At 35.0% G+C, this 16,939-nt stretch overlaps 1 protein-coding gene across 2 annotated transcripts in view; it reads right to left on the minus strand.

Annotated features, from left to right (window-relative positions):
* Window positions 1-16,939, minus strand: part of LOC121410934 (protein LMBR1L-like) — a 40,938-nt gene that overhangs the window by 18,773 nt on the left and 5,226 nt on the right. For both annotated transcript variants that reach the window (XM_041603330.1, XM_041603329.1), the window contains 5 exons: window positions 16,161-16,254; window positions 15,003-15,176; window positions 11,943-12,046; window positions 6,373-6,499; window positions 694-762 (listed from right to left, as the gene is read on the minus strand). In XM_041603330.1, the coding sequence (XP_041459264.1) occupies window positions 694-762; window positions 6,373-6,499; window positions 11,943-12,046; window positions 15,003-15,176; window positions 16,161-16,254 (568 nt within the window). The remainder of the gene's footprint in view (window positions 1-693; window positions 763-6,372; window positions 6,500-11,942; window positions 12,047-15,002; window positions 15,177-16,160; window positions 16,255-16,939) is intronic.

Consider the following 16,939-nt stretch of genomic DNA (forward strand, 5'->3'; position numbering starts at 1 on the left):
TAATGGTATTTCAAATCAGTTTCTAAAGTTACAACAGATTAAAATTTAATTATTTCTTAAACATGAATATGATAAATAAGCAATGCCATAGGTCATGAAAAATCAAACTCTTTGTACAACTCCAATTTTGTCTACATGTATGCTTGGTGTTTTACTCATTATAGGAGGTCACATGCCTGAATGGGAGAGTTTTCAGGTTAAAGTTACATAATCCATGGATTTTTTTAATTACCTGAACAGTATAGCACGCATAAAATAGCAGTTAGAAAGGTCTAAAGGACAAATCAAAATTTGGTTTCAAACCAAGGTTGGTAGATTGCAAAACCCAATTGATCAATTATGCTTCCTACGAATCACAACTTCGTTACTGACAAGTTTCAATTTGTGTGCATGACTAAAAACTGAAACTGTAAACTATCATCATTTTGCTAAAATAGACTTGGCATTGTCAATAATTATTCTTTTAATGCATGCCATTCGTTCCCAAATTCTGATTAGGCTACTCCAAAATCCAAATTATATTATCCCATAACAAGTTCGGGGGGGGGGGATTATTCAAAAAAAAAAATCCCTTTACTTTTGCCCACATCAATTTATGACTATACAGTACACCAACAAGGATTTGATGGGTGTCTACTCTGCAAATAAAAGAATTGAGGAACAAACATCAATTTTATATCACGGAATACTTACTGAGTAACATTAGAACTCCCAACAGAGCCATACATGAATACAAATAGGGGACATATGATGTTGAAACTCCTGCAGGAAAAAAACAAGTTAATCTTACATAAATCTCTGAATAACTAACTAGCAGAAATAAAGATAGAATTATCATTATGGAACTATTTCTAATCAGGTAAACATACCTGTATCATATCACTGTTTTTTGCAGGGTGTGCATTTCAGATCCTGTGCAAGTAATTTTGACATTTTTTTTACCAGGATGTTAATAAGAACCTGTATCACATAATACAGAGCCAAAGAAATTGTCAAATTTAAATTTCAAAAACTCTTCCAAAGACCAGAATATTTATTATAGCGTTTCAGAAACATTTCTATGTAATGTCTTTTTGTTTTAAGTGGATTGGAAATGCCCCCCCCCCCCCCCGAGTTTTGAAAACAATCTTAGTAAAATTCCACAAATATGGATGTGTTTAATACTTGATACATGACTCTTCGCAAATTAAACTTAATTTTCTTGTCCAAATAGTTCTTCTATCATGTGAAACAACTTGTATTGGTATCTCTAGTTGTACAAGTTTTTTTTTAAATTCTTCACACACTAGGAATTAATCATAATAACAGTGACAAGGGAAATAACATTTCCTGACTATTATCATAATTGGATAATTATCATCCAACAGTTGTCTGAGAAAAGATAAGCCTTTCACAATTAATGATATAATGTTCACTGTCTACATGTAACTGAACAAACTTTTGTCAAATTTCCCACTGGAATAGAGAGAATCATGAATAACCAAACATTAAAAAACTGTAGGTTGGTACAGCTCCATGGTACAATATAGATCATCAATGGTGCTCTTCCTCCCCCATCCAAGATTGATTCAACTACAATAACAACTAATCCCTTGGCATCCTTATTGTCAGTCTCTATTCTGAGTCACATGTCAGGTTGGGTAAAACATGTTTACACAAGGTGGTTTCAAACCGCCTCGATCACAAGAATCCCTATCAAATTACGAGAAATTTTTAAGGCTAAAAAATACCCGTTAATTATTCCTGCATTCACACCGCCCCGAAACACATCCTTCGGGATAAGTTCCCGAAGTTACGAGCATGCGCAGTATGGTCTAATAAGCAGGCAAGGCGCGAGATTCAAAATCACTAGCCCAGCAGCCACCCACGCCGCCGCGCCCAACGACACGCTGGGCTAAAAGTTCCCGTAATTTGCTTTCACATTGCCAAAATACCTGCGACCTTGGAAAAATCCCCACGAAAGTTCTCGTAATTTCGCCAAGTACCTACTATTTAGCGGATATTTTCTTTCGGGGAAATTACGCGTAGTTTGCTTTCACATTACCAAAATACCTGGTATTTTCTGATCGGGGTAAATTTCCCGATCAGAGAATACCTGGAACTGGCGAACTTCGAGGCGGTCTGAAACCACCTAATGAAAGACAGGGATTGGAATGGATGGGGTATAGCATGATGTGTTCTGGTAGTGTCAGGATACAGGGTATGTCAGTTGGGATGTAGTATCTAATCAACATTCATTACTATAGGGACGATACTACTCAACTTGGTATTGCATTGTAAATAATTGATAGGAATCAACTCGAAAGATGGCATAGAAAGGGAATATTGTGGTGTCCTTTTCCTGATCCCCTATAGAGCTCTTAGGAATTGTTTGTATCTGGTTGATTACATCTCAACTTTTCGTCAACCAGACATGGAGAATGTATACAATTTTCAAACAGCGAACAGTACATTTTTGGGGCGCAAGAGTAACATAGGCCCAAGGAAATCATGTAATCAGAACAACAAAAGCTATTAACATATGGGTCAATCCACGTCAAATCAACCAATTTTCAGACAATTTGTCACCCGACCCTCTTCGATTTTCTTTAAACTCGCACCAAATGTTGCCCCAAGTGTCTGACGGAAAAATCTGAAATATTTTGCCCCAAGGTCAAATGGTTGCTAAGATACGGCCTCCCATAGCAACCAATGCGCACTCAAAGAAATTATTTTAAATAAAATTGCCTATTTTTGATTGACTACTGCAGCAAAGTTTGATTGATTACAGTCTTCATTTTAAGTAAATTGGAAGAACTTTTTGGTCTAAACATGCAGAGTATACTGTAGCGCGGACCTGTCAACCGGATTTCGCACACGAGGTCACCGAAAATGGCGTTAAGCATCCATGTCAATGATTTCAGAAGCATGTTTGGAGGCTCATAAATCCAAAACTAAATTAGCTTAGAACCAAATATTATGCACATTTATGGACTTTCATATACTCAACAGAATTACAAAAAATTGACCCAAGAGTGTGTGTCGTTTTCCTGTAGGGCGCCCTCAAAGTTGGATTTTTTTCAAAAGATGCCAAGTTCAAGGTCACGGATCACCTCCCGTCCCATCGAGGAGGGGGACCAATTTCTGTGTTTTGATAGACATTTACCCATATTTTCAAGTGTTACTTGAGAAATTTTGCTACCGGAATGTTTAGGGGCTGATTTGCGCATTCCAAAATGGTCGTAAACACCCTAAATTTGACGTTAATGACACATACATGCTTTTCAACACTTTTCAAATTGTGATAACTCAAAGATGAAATGCCAAAAGACATTGATGTCTTCTGTGATGATAGTCTGTAATTGGTATTAAAAGGATATATCTTCAGAAATAGTTTTTATTGTTGGTAATGACCTTGAAAACACACCTAAAATTCAATAAAAACAGTAAATTGGCTAATTTTCCAGAATCATATGGCATTCAAATGGTGTTTACATTGACTTTCAAATGGGTGTCATTTCAATACAAAGGGTGAGCTTAAGCCAAAACTTGAAAGACATGTTCAACTTTTGTTTTACTTTCAGCAACATAAAATATTTGAACTCAAAACTATATCATTTGACCTTGAAATTTGTGCCTTAATTGGGACACGTTCATACCACCTGTATCCCTTAATCCATACCTCTGTCACCAATCATTTACATTTATTCATCTTTGAGCACCAAGCCATTTTCTTTCTCTCTCTCTCTCATCAAATGTACCCCCCCGAAAAAAATGCTTTATCCTTTTATCGCTGTCATTATCTCCCTCCGAGATTAGGCCACTATCATTCACGAAATTTATCTTTACAATTCTCTATACATCTCTCTCTCTGTTAATGACTCTTTCACATTTATACTTTTTCATTTCCCTTTTCCCTTTCCAATTCACCTCGCCCGCGCTTTCTCATTATTACTTATACATTGCATCTCTTGTCATTCTTTCATGACAATGACCTTGAAAATACAGCTAAAAATCATGAAAAATCAATAAATCAGATTGAACTCAAAACCATATCATTTGACCTTGAAATCATTCCAAATGTAGCTATTTGTTGCTTCATAAGTAGCATATTCAAATCGTGCATGTATATTGTACTTAGCAAAACATTTCAATACTTGGAAATAATTTCAAGGTCAAATGATATGTTTTTGAGTTCAGTCTGATTTATTGATTTTCATGATTTTCAGCTGTATTTTCAAGGTCATTGTCATGAAAGAATAGTTCCTTGATCTGTAGATACTCCAAGAACTCATTACAGACCACTAATACTGCAAATATCAGCCTGATCAGGTATTCTCTCTTTAGGAAAATCCATTTTGAAATGTGCTGCACAGTACACGTGTGATTTGAATATGCTACTTATGAAGCACAAATAGCTATATTTGGAACAATTTCAAGGTCAAATGATAAGGTTTTGAGTTCAAATATTTTATGTAGCTTAAAGTAGACCAAAAGTGGAACATGATTTGCAATTATCAGCATGAGCTCACAATCTAAGATGGAATAACACACAATGAAAAGTGGGTAAAAACACTTGATTACTAATGAAAATTGTATGATTTATTGATTTTCATGATTTTCAGCTGTATTTTCATGGTCATTGTCATGAAAGAATAGGTACTTAATCTGTAGATCCTCCAAGAACTCATTACAGACTACCAATACTGCAAATATCAGCCTGATCAGGTATTCTCTCTATGAGAAAATCCATTTAGAAATGTGTTGCAAAGTGCAATGTACACGCGCGATTTGAATATGCTACTTATGAAGCAATAATTAGCTATATTTGGAATAATTTCAAGGTCAAATGATATAGTTTTGAGTTCAAATATTTTATGTTGCTGAAAGTAAAACAAAAGTTGAACATGTCTTTCAAGTTTTGGCTTAAGCTCACCCTTTGTATTGAAATGACATCCATTTGAAAGTCAATGTAAACACCATTTGAATGCCATATGATTCTGGAAAATTAGCCAATTTACTGTTTTTATTGAATTTTAGGTGTGTTTTCAAGGTCATTACCAACAATAAAAACTATTTCTGAAGATATATCCTTTTAATACCAATTACAGACTATCATCACAGAAGATATCAATGTCTTTTGGCATTTCATCTTTGAGTTATCACAATTTGAAAAGTGTTGAAAAGCATGTATGTGTCATTAACGTCAAATTTAGGGTGTTTACGACCATTTTGGAATGCGCAAATCAGCCCCTAAACATTCCGGTAGCAAAATTTCTCAAGTAACACTTGAAAATATGGGTAAATGTCTATCAAAACACAGAAATTGGTCCCCCTCCTCGATGGGACGGGAGGTGATCCGTGACCTTGAACTTGGCATCTTTTGAAAAAAATCCAACTTTGAGGGCGCCCTACAGGAAAACGACACACACTCTTGGGTCAATTTTTTGTAATTCTGTTGAGTATATGAAAGTCCATAAATGTGCATAATATTTGGTTCTAAGCTAATTTAGTTTTGGATTTATGAGCCTCCAAACATGCTTCTGAAATCATTGACACGGTTGCTTAACGCCATTTTCGGTGACCTCGTGTGCGAAATCCGGTTGACAGGTCCGCGCTACAGTATACTCTGCATGTTTAGACCAAAAAGTTCTTCCAATTTACTTAAAATGAAGACTGTAATCAATCAAACTTTGCTGCAGTAGTCAATCAAAAATAGGCAATTTTATTTAAAATAATTTCTTTGAGTGCGCATTGGTTGCTATGGGAGGCCGTATCTTAGCAACCATTTGACCTTGGGGCAAAATATTTCAGATTTTTCCGTCAGACACTTGGGGCAACATTTGGTGCGAGTTTAAAGAAAATCGAAGAGGGTCGGGTGACAAGCATTGGTTGATTTGACATGGATTGACCCATATAATACATGTCTGAACAATAAGCCAATGTCTATCAATAAACACTCAGGTATGGTGAACCTATCACACGACCAATATTTCTTTGCAGGAAATATTGTATTTACAGTAGTTATTGAACCAAAAATAAATCAATAGTGTGAGACACTTGCTGATATCAAAATTTCATAAAAAATGTAGAGTGCTGGTTACGGTAACCAATTCAGATTTTACAGAGATATATATAAGACTATTGCTTTTCAAAAACAACCATGTGACCAACAGAACAGTTCAGTCCCATCTCTTTTAAGGGTAAGACTGATACTAGTCTGATACCAGCACAAAGACAAGAATAAAATTGACGCTGGTCTACACACGCATCTAAAAAAATCAAAATGCGTTAAAAAAGGTTCAAGTTGAAAATGTAGACAGTAGTTGATAATTTGATATCTATAAATAATTTCATGATTTGAACTATTTTTTCCCCAATAAAGGTACTTACTTTGTAATGTTTCCCTGCTGGAGTCTGTATCATCCAATAATGCACTAAACACCCATACAAGACCAAAGACTAGGATACTCAGCATTAGTAACACCATGAATGTCTCATATACTCGACCTCTGATGCCCTGGTAAAGATTTAACAAAAGAATATAGTAAAAATAGACTTCCACCTCAGAATTAGTCAAGGATTATATTTCTGAGATGCTTTCAGACTTTTTTAAATGAAGCTTAATAGCCCGTGTTAACACCTTAACATAAGACTATCGCACAGCTCATGAATATTGATGATTTGCCACACTTTTAACTTTCCACATCTATGATTGTGTAATAATAAGCCTTCGCCCTACTTTTAATTGGCCCAGTTTGGTTTTCTTTCCATTTATACTATAATTTTTTTCTTTATACCCGGGAAGAAGGTGGGGCTAAGACTCCACCCCCCCCCCCCCCTGTCCCACCTATTTCCCAGGTAAAGCTTAGCCCATATTAATTTCATATATATTTTTCCAATGTGGGCTATTATGGTACAGTATATCTAGCCATGCTAAAAAGCAGGGTTAGCCACATCTTATTGCAGTGCTAGCCAGGCAATTGCAACCAAACAGGCTATAAAGGAAAGGCGGGATTCAATATTTATATTAGCCAATTACAAAAGTAAAAATTTCATATAAAATGCAGAAATCCTTGATGTACCAATACTCACAACTATTAACAAAAATTCATTTTCTTACTTTTCAGTATTATCATTAGCCCCTTCCTCTTCAAAGCAGAGGCCAGTTTACATAGAAAAACTACACAATAATCAGACACATGCAAAAAAATGAAGAAAGACTAAGCAGACGAAATGATACCATGGATGCTTTTTTTTCCATTTTCCAGGGCCTCATACCATACTACATGTACCTCAAATTCATGTGCGCATGTAATTTACTTCATCAATCCATTATACACATGACCTGGTACTTTGTCCTAAATCCTCTCTATATTAAACAAACTTATTTTCTCCAGGACAATGAAAAGCAAGGTGTGCAGACCAAACCACTGATCATATCAATCATGTCAATGGAATAAAGGTCCTTTATATCATAACAAAGATAGGCAGGAATAGTAGGCCTACTGTAGGTCACTTGATTACAATTCAAGTACAGGTAGGATTTATTGTCCTTTGATCTCAACTTGGTACAGATTTGGCACCTCATCAAATCAAATCTTTAGTTGTAAAAAGATAAAGAGTGATCTTCAGGTGACATAAAATGGACTTCTTGGAATGACATGCAAGTGAGGGCGGTGCTGCATCAGCCTGGGTTTACTCAAGCTCCAGATTTTAGCCTGGTCGGCCCTTTTCACAATTAATCTCTAGATTAAAAAAAACCCGTCTCCACCAGCGCAATTCATGCTCGAGCGAGGCATCCATGCATAATGGTGTGACGATGTTAACAAATAATCCTGACTGCGTCTGCACCTGTGAATTAGCAGGATAATTCGTAAATAGCACGCTATTTTGCAAATAATCCTAAGTTGACTTGGGGTTGCAATCTCGAGATTAATCCAACGAACTATCCCGATGACTGCATCTCTATTATAAATCTTGATTGTTCATATCGGGATAATTTGCCTGATCAGAAAGCGTGCTAATTTGAAAACTTGGGCTGGTACAAACGGCCCTTATGAGGTGTGTCTCAGACTCTCATGTACCTCCCAGATGAATTAAGTACCTATGCCTAACATCCACTTCTAGCTATCACTTTGAAACAATTTACCATACTTGATATTACATGGCCAATGCAATGAATGAGCCTGGTTTTAGTCTGGTTTCTGATAAATGTAAATTATCTTGCTAAATGAATAATCTCACTCTTAAGTCTGAAACATACCGTAATTCCAAACCCCAAATTGGTAGGCCTACATGTAATGTAGTTCATCCTGCAAACGCTAGGAGATTCTGAAGGGTGAAATCATCACAGGATTACTTTGCGATGGAAGGTGAGGATAGATATGGATGCATCATAACCTCACATTAGCTATTTTGCTCATTCCTTTCACACATTATGCTGTTGGTAAACAGTACCCTGGTTTCATGCTCCCTAACTGCTATATCATGTCATGACCTTCACAGAAAGAATAGTTACTTGTAGTTGCCCCCCCCCCCATGAAAAAATCCCCCACAACATAAAAAATAGGTACAAAAGTAAAAAATGAATGAAAATTAAGTAAACTTAATACAGTCAATGTAATTATATCATTAATGAATACTCCAATAAATAAATAAAAGATAAAAATGAACAAAAAGTGGCTCAAAGTTTTAATATAATGAAACTGATAATTAATTGAAAATCTTGATTCTTGATTAGAGAAGCTAAATAATCTCAGACTTGATTTCAATCATGAACTGTCAGAAAAAGGACAAGGAGCCTTCCTCTCTCTCTCTCTTTCCTGCTATCCCTCACAAATATGCTAATGATACAGTATGGGAAGGTTCTTTGGAATGTTAAATACCAGATTCAATAGAACGAAATTGATCAAATTGATTTTCCTCGTGCATACAGTGGCATACTTCTCTCCATCTTGAATTTCTTCAGCATTTTCAGTTTGTTATTCAGAAAGAAATATAGCTGGTTCTGTAAATGGACTGAGGCAACACAAACCTTGTCTACCTGATGTGCAGACATATTCATGAATACGCTAGCTGTATGTGCAAACGTAGTATTGAGCATTCTCCAGAATCTTCCTGCCCTGTATCACAAGCTCTCTGATGCTGCTGGTCCCTTTATGTTTTCTCTCGAGTTAGTTGCATACATTGTATCTTGCTTATGTTTTTTTTTCTTTTAATCTCCTCCCCCTAAAACATAATCCCTTCTAATATTTCATTTCTTCCCTGAAATGACAACAGGAAACACTTACTGTTACAATTATTCCACACATCACTGTTCACCAAATGTCATTACATTTTTAGTTCTTTACATTCTTTAGTTTACAAGAACATACTGTAAGGGAGACAGTGACTTCTATGACCTTTGACCCCAATAGCTAAATCAGATAATGGCTACTCTTATACAGTATGCATACTTGGACAGGGGGGGTACTCACATACATTGGACAGTGGTGGTACGGTACTGGGACATGCCACTTTGATGACCCCATTTTTCTGTCCTAATTTTAAGTTCTCTACATACTCTGAATGACAAAAGTTCCGTTCAGAAGACGCCCCGCTTGCAAGACCCCCGTTAAAAATCATCTCAGTTCCCCAGCCCTGCCAAATTGTACAGCACGAGCAGCGCATGTGAGAGCTGCACGCACAGTTTTATGATAATTATAATAATAATAATAACGGTATATTTACCCAGGGTAGCCACTTCAGTTCCAAAAACTGTTCTCCCAGTGGGCCTTGCTATTATCATTACCCGGCTACATGTAAGCTAGGCTACCTGTTCAGGTGCACACAGCTTTTTGAGGAATTAATTACTGCTGGTACCCATTACCTCACCTGGGTCGAGTGAAGCACACTGTGGATGAATTCCTTTACAACTCCCTCCATATGTAGCTACTAGCAGCTCCATGCATAGCTAGCACACACATATATACATGCACAGCACTAGCATGCATTATACGTACAGTACTGCAATCTTGTTCCAAAGACCATTTGTCACACACACCGCCTGGTATACATTTAGTTCCCAAAACCCTGTATTTTATCCTTGTAGTCAGTTCTTTAGTCCCCCATTTCAGGGTTTCGTAAGGCACACCCCCATTATTGAGAGCCAAGTTTGAAATTGATCAAATAGTTTTTTAGTTATATTGCAAGAACGAAAATGAGATGGCTGACAGATGGATGGATGCCTCTTACAACCACATATTTGGTTGATTTGGAGGTAAATACCAATGTAATAAAGAGATTAATAAAAGACCTTCATACATGTATATTGTACCAAGATAAATCATCAGGTTATTGCTTCAATTTGAGTCTGCACTGCAAAGAATAGAATTAACATAATGCTAGTGAGGAAGACAGTGATTCATACTATTCTTTCGGATTGATAGCTTGTACCGTAAATTTAGTCAACCTATATTTTCAAGAAAAATACTTAGCCACTATTGTTACTTTTATTGATGCCTCCTCATGAACCACAGACCTTTTTGTTTGTTTCATCTTTCCCTTAAAAGCAGCAGACATCAATCAATGTAATCATTTCATGCAATGCAATCACTTCTACACATAAACCTTTGCTAGTGCAATTGTGTTTAAGCAATTTTGGCAATGATTGACCAGTGACAGCAGGACATTTAGTTCAATTTAGGAATGCATTCCTTTGCAACTGTGCCGCTGCCACTCTCACATAAAACAGACTGGCAAGCATTTGCCAGCAATGCCTTCTTGGTCTATTATAGATCTAGCGTCATACCAGTGACAACAAAATAATGATATGTACATGTAGGGCTTAAGGCTATGTAGCCCCTATAAATTACAACTGGGTTAAATCTAATAACTTGGAATGGACAGAAGCATAGAGAAATTATCCCATACTGAAAATATAAATTTTCATTCCACTGGGTGACTGGGCAACATTTATAAAACCTCAATAAGTTTAATAGTAATGTCAACTCCTTACAGGGGCAGCGGAACTGTTTTCAAAGTGGGGGGGGGGGGGGAAGAGCCAAAAGTGGAGGGGCTGACCATGCAAAAATTCACAATCATATGGTCACTTTGACGTTTTTTTGTACACGGTTTTGGAAAAAAGTGTGGGGGGCTGAAGCCCCTAACCCCCCCCCCCTCTCGCGGCCCTGCCTTATATTGACTATAAGTCTTTTGAGACAATAACTCCTGTACAGGAGATCCATGTGACATATACATAATAGGTGTAGGCTTATAGGTTTTCTGAAACCTCATCAAGCTTTTATGAATGGTGATCCTACTTGTTTCAGGACTGTTTTCACATCAATTCTCTGTAAAATTTCTTTACACAAAAAAAAAGACATTTCACAATGGACAGACGATCTACTTTGTAATTGAATGACATATTCAAGATCTAGGACATTCTTGTTGACCTTTCTTCTTGTACTTTCTCATGCCATACAACACCAGCACACACATATCACTTGTTTGTTGTCTTGGCATACAAAGGGGTTGATATAACATCATCCATAAGGAATATCAAGAGATGATAAAATGGCCATTGGTTAGATTTGGTAAATTCACTTTCTTGAGATGGGGGTGGGTATATCCCACTTACCCCCACCCCCCCCCCCCACACACACACACAAGCACCCACACACACATTCAAAATCTGGTAGTAATTGTCAAATATTGAAACAAATAAAGAAAATGAAAATCTTCATATAAATGGGCATATAGTGCGCTTACATTTGATCACTGAGCATGATCAACAGTGTAATCGTCAGCCGTTTGCATTTAAATTTTGAGCCTTAGTTTCACTAATATGAAGCATTGAATATCAGGTAGTGTTTTGTATTTTTGATGGGGTTAGTTATATCAGCATGTGTGGAAATGACTGAAAAATAGTTCTCCATTACAGATGATGAATTAGCTAACTAGTAACTAGCCAAGAATATTACCTTTTTAGAGCCAGGAAATCCCTCAGATTCCGTGAAAAAGTATGCAAATGGCAGAAGCACGAAAAGACACAAGTTGGAAAACAGGAAAATCAAGTTCCAGAGACCTACATGAAAAGAATGGATAAGTTGTAAACCACAATCATCATTATACTTCACACATAAGCCAATAACATTTTTATTATTTTACTAATAATACTGAACACCTGTTTATTACGTCTTCTTTAAAATACAGAAATACAACCCAAAAATTACTGATGAAATCCTGGGCTTGGGGTTGTTTCTCAATTCAAGTTGTTCATGAATTGTGACCTTACACATTATTGGTCATTAAAGATATACCCCAAATTTTCTGTGCCAATTTTAGCAAAACTTGTGAGCAATTTTTATCAACCTAATCAATTTTTCCACTCAGATGCTTGGTAACGATCAGAATATAATACAGAAAGACTAGATTTCCACTCTACCTTTGTGAATTATTTGGATTGAGCATTTACTTTAGCATCCAGTCGCTCATACAATAATGCACACCAGATTTTTTTAAATCTTTGCTCTTATGGTAATTCTTAGCAGTAATAAAAAATTATAAAATCAAGGTTTCCATGTTACTACTCTCTTGCTCTTTTATACTACAGTGCGTATCAATAAAAGTTTACACTTTGAAAAAGCCCTGGGAATTAAAAATAAATATAACAAGTGGGTAATTTTTTCACATATAATCTTGGGTTTGGGTCTCATCTATCCAATGAAAGTAAAAGTTTTGACAGAATGTTACACTTAAGTGAGCACTGTCCATTTTTGTAAAGCTGGCGAAAATCTGTTTGCGCAGAAATTCCCCTTTTTCCCGCTGTGTCAAGGAGAAAGGGCGAAATCAAACTTACCCTGCGAAACATTTCTCATCAATTTCCCTTGCACTTTTAGTCAATTGTAGTAAAATATATACATTCAAGTATTTTGTAACAAATTTGACACCAAAATTGAAACTTCAACACCTAGTAAGCACAACCTTTACCCTTTTTGTGCCAGCTGGATCTGATGACATAAAACTGAATCTGAACATAAGTTTATATCAGACATCTCCAGAATTTTTTCACTAAGTTATTATCAATTAAAGTGGGTTCACATTTGTAAAGTAAATATTGTCACGATGGCCTCGGTGTGTTGGGGAAGTGGGGTGGGGCGACTGCACACTTCGAAGTGTTTTGAGCAGGAAACAAGGCAAAAAATGTTACAAGATATCTTCAAATTAATTTTAATAGCTAAATTCCACATGTTCTTCATGATTAAGGTCTACTTTTATTCGCATAACTATTTCAAAGTTCTGCGCAAATAATTTTTCACTAACTTTTCAAAAGTGGTGCTCACTCAAACGGAAATATTTTTCGACAGTTATATCGTCATTTGCTTAAATGGATTTGTACCAATGTTAAAATGTGGAAAAATCTTCAGGATATTACAAATGTATAATTTTACAGGATTTTTCAAAGTGTAAACTTTTTTTTATGATACGCACTGTATAATGGCAAAAACCATAATCTCCATGAAACAAAGCCCAGGAATATGGAGTCTCTAAATGGTTACACAATTATATCATTGTACAAGTATGAATTGTGATTGTGTTTAATTGTTACTGGAGCTTGTACCACACATCTTTATTAAATCGGAAGTCAAAAGACAGTACTTGTAACTAATGTCACACTCACATGATAAATTCTTTTTTTTTTTTAATACATGTCACTTTCTTTAAGGTGACATTTAATTTGCAAATTACTTCTGAAAATTAGAACTTTAATGTACACCATTTTAAAATTATGATGTACTTTGTACATGTATATGTGTACTGTTCTGAACAGTAGTCATCCTCACATATTTATTAATTTAAAATGCCATTCACAAAATAGCATAAAATATTAGCAAAGCTGCCAGATAGAGCACAAAACTTTCTTTCATCAAATAATTTTTTTTCTTCAAGCCATAGAGCTTCCAGGGATGCAGTAGGCCTACACCCCTGGAAATGCAGTGTCTCGATAGGAGACCCTTTTGCAGTTTCCCTTTATTCTTGAGGATTTGTGTCTCCTTCAGGTGACACTTTAGCAGATTCTCTTTATTTTTACACCATATAGAATACAATAAGGAAGAGAAAAACGTTGTTGAATGAATATTGTAATTTCTAATACAGTACTGTACTCTGCCATCTCTGAATAAAAGTTGTTCATCTTGAGCCAACCATTGCCCATTTTCCAATGAAAAGTGTGCTTTCTTTTATAGTTCAAAAATCATTTTGACTGTATTTATTTCTGTCGGAGTGGGTAAAATATCACAGGGGTACTTCAGGCTAAAAATTATAGTTATGATTTGAACGAGTGAAATGAAATAAGAACAAACAAAACACTGCAAATTTCATCAAATCGGACAAGGAATAACAAACGTATGATTTAAATAATGTTTTGCATTATTTTGGTGAAACCGTTCATTATCTTCATGAATTATGTGATGCAAACTGATGATGAATTATCCACACTTATCATTTTGTACTTTATCATATGAAGTTTCTTCTATAAAAACTTTGCCCACCAAAAATGAAAAACTGGATTGACAACAGATTTAATGTTTAAGATAATCATTGCAGCAACTTATTTTGTTACAAGGGAGACAAATCATACACACTTGTATGAAAACATAAAATTATGATTTTATGTAAGAAAAAAGAAGAAAAGTTGGGGATCATCAGTAGCCCACCCATTGAATATTTATGTGCATTCAACTATTTTTAAAAAAATATGTCAAAATTTCAAATTCAATAATTTTGTTACCAGATTTTGATGAAATTTTCAGCATTTTGCTTGGTGAATTTAAAGGAGTGATAGCACATCAATCAAAAGATTGGTACAAATATCCATCTCTTTATAGGGTTGTGTCACAATCCGGAAAACAGTGATATTTTTTAATTTTTTCATGTGTAATCATAAGAATTTCCTGAGTTGCCCTATCAATCAAGGAGTATGACTTTGGAACCTTCGTATCATGAATCAAAACAGAAATTGATTTGTTTTGTGTATTTACCATGAATGAGGGAACCATTGAGCCATTGGATGTAGAAACTCTTAGGATACCAGAGGAGAACCTCATTACTGATGATAGAGAGAGGAAGTAGTAGAACAGCCCCTACTGATACAGCCATTGTGAAGGTACAAAGCCATAATGCAATGCTGTATACCATTGCATCCTCCGCATCAGCTGTAAAGTCAACAAAGTTCTTTCTATTATCATTCACTTGAAAGAGATGAACAATATTCAAGACAGATTGAGTATCTATTAGTTATTAAAATAAATGGTGTCAATAACAAAATTCATTCTATTATCATTCACTTGAAAGAGATATGAATGAACAATATTCAAGACAGATTGAGTATCTATTAGTTATTAAAATAAATGGTGTCAATACAATGTATCGTTCTTATGAAATTCACTTCTAATGCATGATCAATTCTTTAAATATAAAAGGTTCGTTACATGGATGCAATGTCCCATAAAATATTATGGTTTTGTGACATTTGCTGGACATTGGTAACAGAGGTACAGATTTTGTAGTAAACTTTTAATATCAAGACTACGCATAGGAAACTTGATATATTCAGATTCATGACTAAGTAAGCTAGTATAAAATGTTTATATGTAAAACTTGGTTATTAAACCCTGTCAAAATTTGAGTTTTACAACCAATATTACTTGGACACTACATCTACAAAAGGCTGTACACACCTTTTTACAAATGAAGTCTTAATGGCACATATTTTTAGTAAAATATGATCTCAATAAAAATATAAAGAACCTACAAACAATAAATGTATTTAGCATATTAACATGTAGGATTGAGTTATCATGAAATGTCACAATTTCTGCCCAAACTTTTTGGACATTCCAAAATCCAACATTGAATCTACAATACACTGTGTTCAGCATTATGCTATGATGAAAGCAAGTTCTGAATATAAAAATGAAAAATATTCATTAGAATTTTGGTATAATAGTAGACAGCATGCACATTTCAAATGTTATTTTTATAATGTTGGAATCTGTCATTCATGATCATTTTCATATTGCATATTTATTTAGTTTATCACTTGATTTTTACAGTTAGTTTTTATTTGTGTGTTCAAACTTTAACTGATCAAGAGCAGTTTACAAATTGGAAATGGAATAAAAAGATGTACCACATACCCGAGTACAAATCCTCTTTGTCCGTCCGTCTCTTGTATCGGCATATTACAGCATATGATGACAGGTACAATATAGTAAAAAACAAAAAGTCAATCTGTGGAAAAATAAGAGGGAGAAAAAATGAAGTAAAGTAAAACAAAATAAGAATACTTTGCCAAATTAAATAGGGCACTATTAAATTCATGCTTGAATGAGCATGATAATACAAGAAATCTACCAACATTTAATGATTTAGAACCATGGTATAACTGAAACCACCTCAATGGATTCGGGGCAAAGTGTGCAAAAACAAGTATATTTTTATTAAATATTTAATTCACTGTATCTCCAAATCCAACAGAGAAAACTTGTGACTAAAATGAATTTACAGGAGCCTCAAGTGAAACAATCCCAATATACATACATGTACAAACTGAAACATAAAAACTGAATCAGGATGATTTCATTTATTTTGAAACTCGATTCTTACCATACAATACATGTATACATGTACCAAACTACAGTGTACCATACAAAACAAATCACATACAATATACAGGTACTGGCCTTGAACTAGCCTTATAAATGCAAACTGTATTGTGTGTTTGGTATACTTTTTGTGAATGGAGTGTCACCCTCAAATTTAAACACATGTTCCTTCCAATCAATAATCCAAAGAATACCTACATTAACAGCCTACATGTCATTGTCTGCAAAATGAAACTCTAAATAATTACAAATTTATAATTTTCTGGACAATTCAAATGTTTTAAACTGAGAATGAAATACTTTTATTTTGA

This window comes from Lytechinus variegatus, chromosome 3, assembly GCF_018143015.1.
Source record: "Lytechinus variegatus isolate NC3 chromosome 3, Lvar_3.0, whole genome shotgun sequence".
NCBI classification, from domain to species: Eukaryota; Metazoa; Echinodermata; class Echinoidea; order Temnopleuroida; family Toxopneustidae; genus Lytechinus; species Lytechinus variegatus.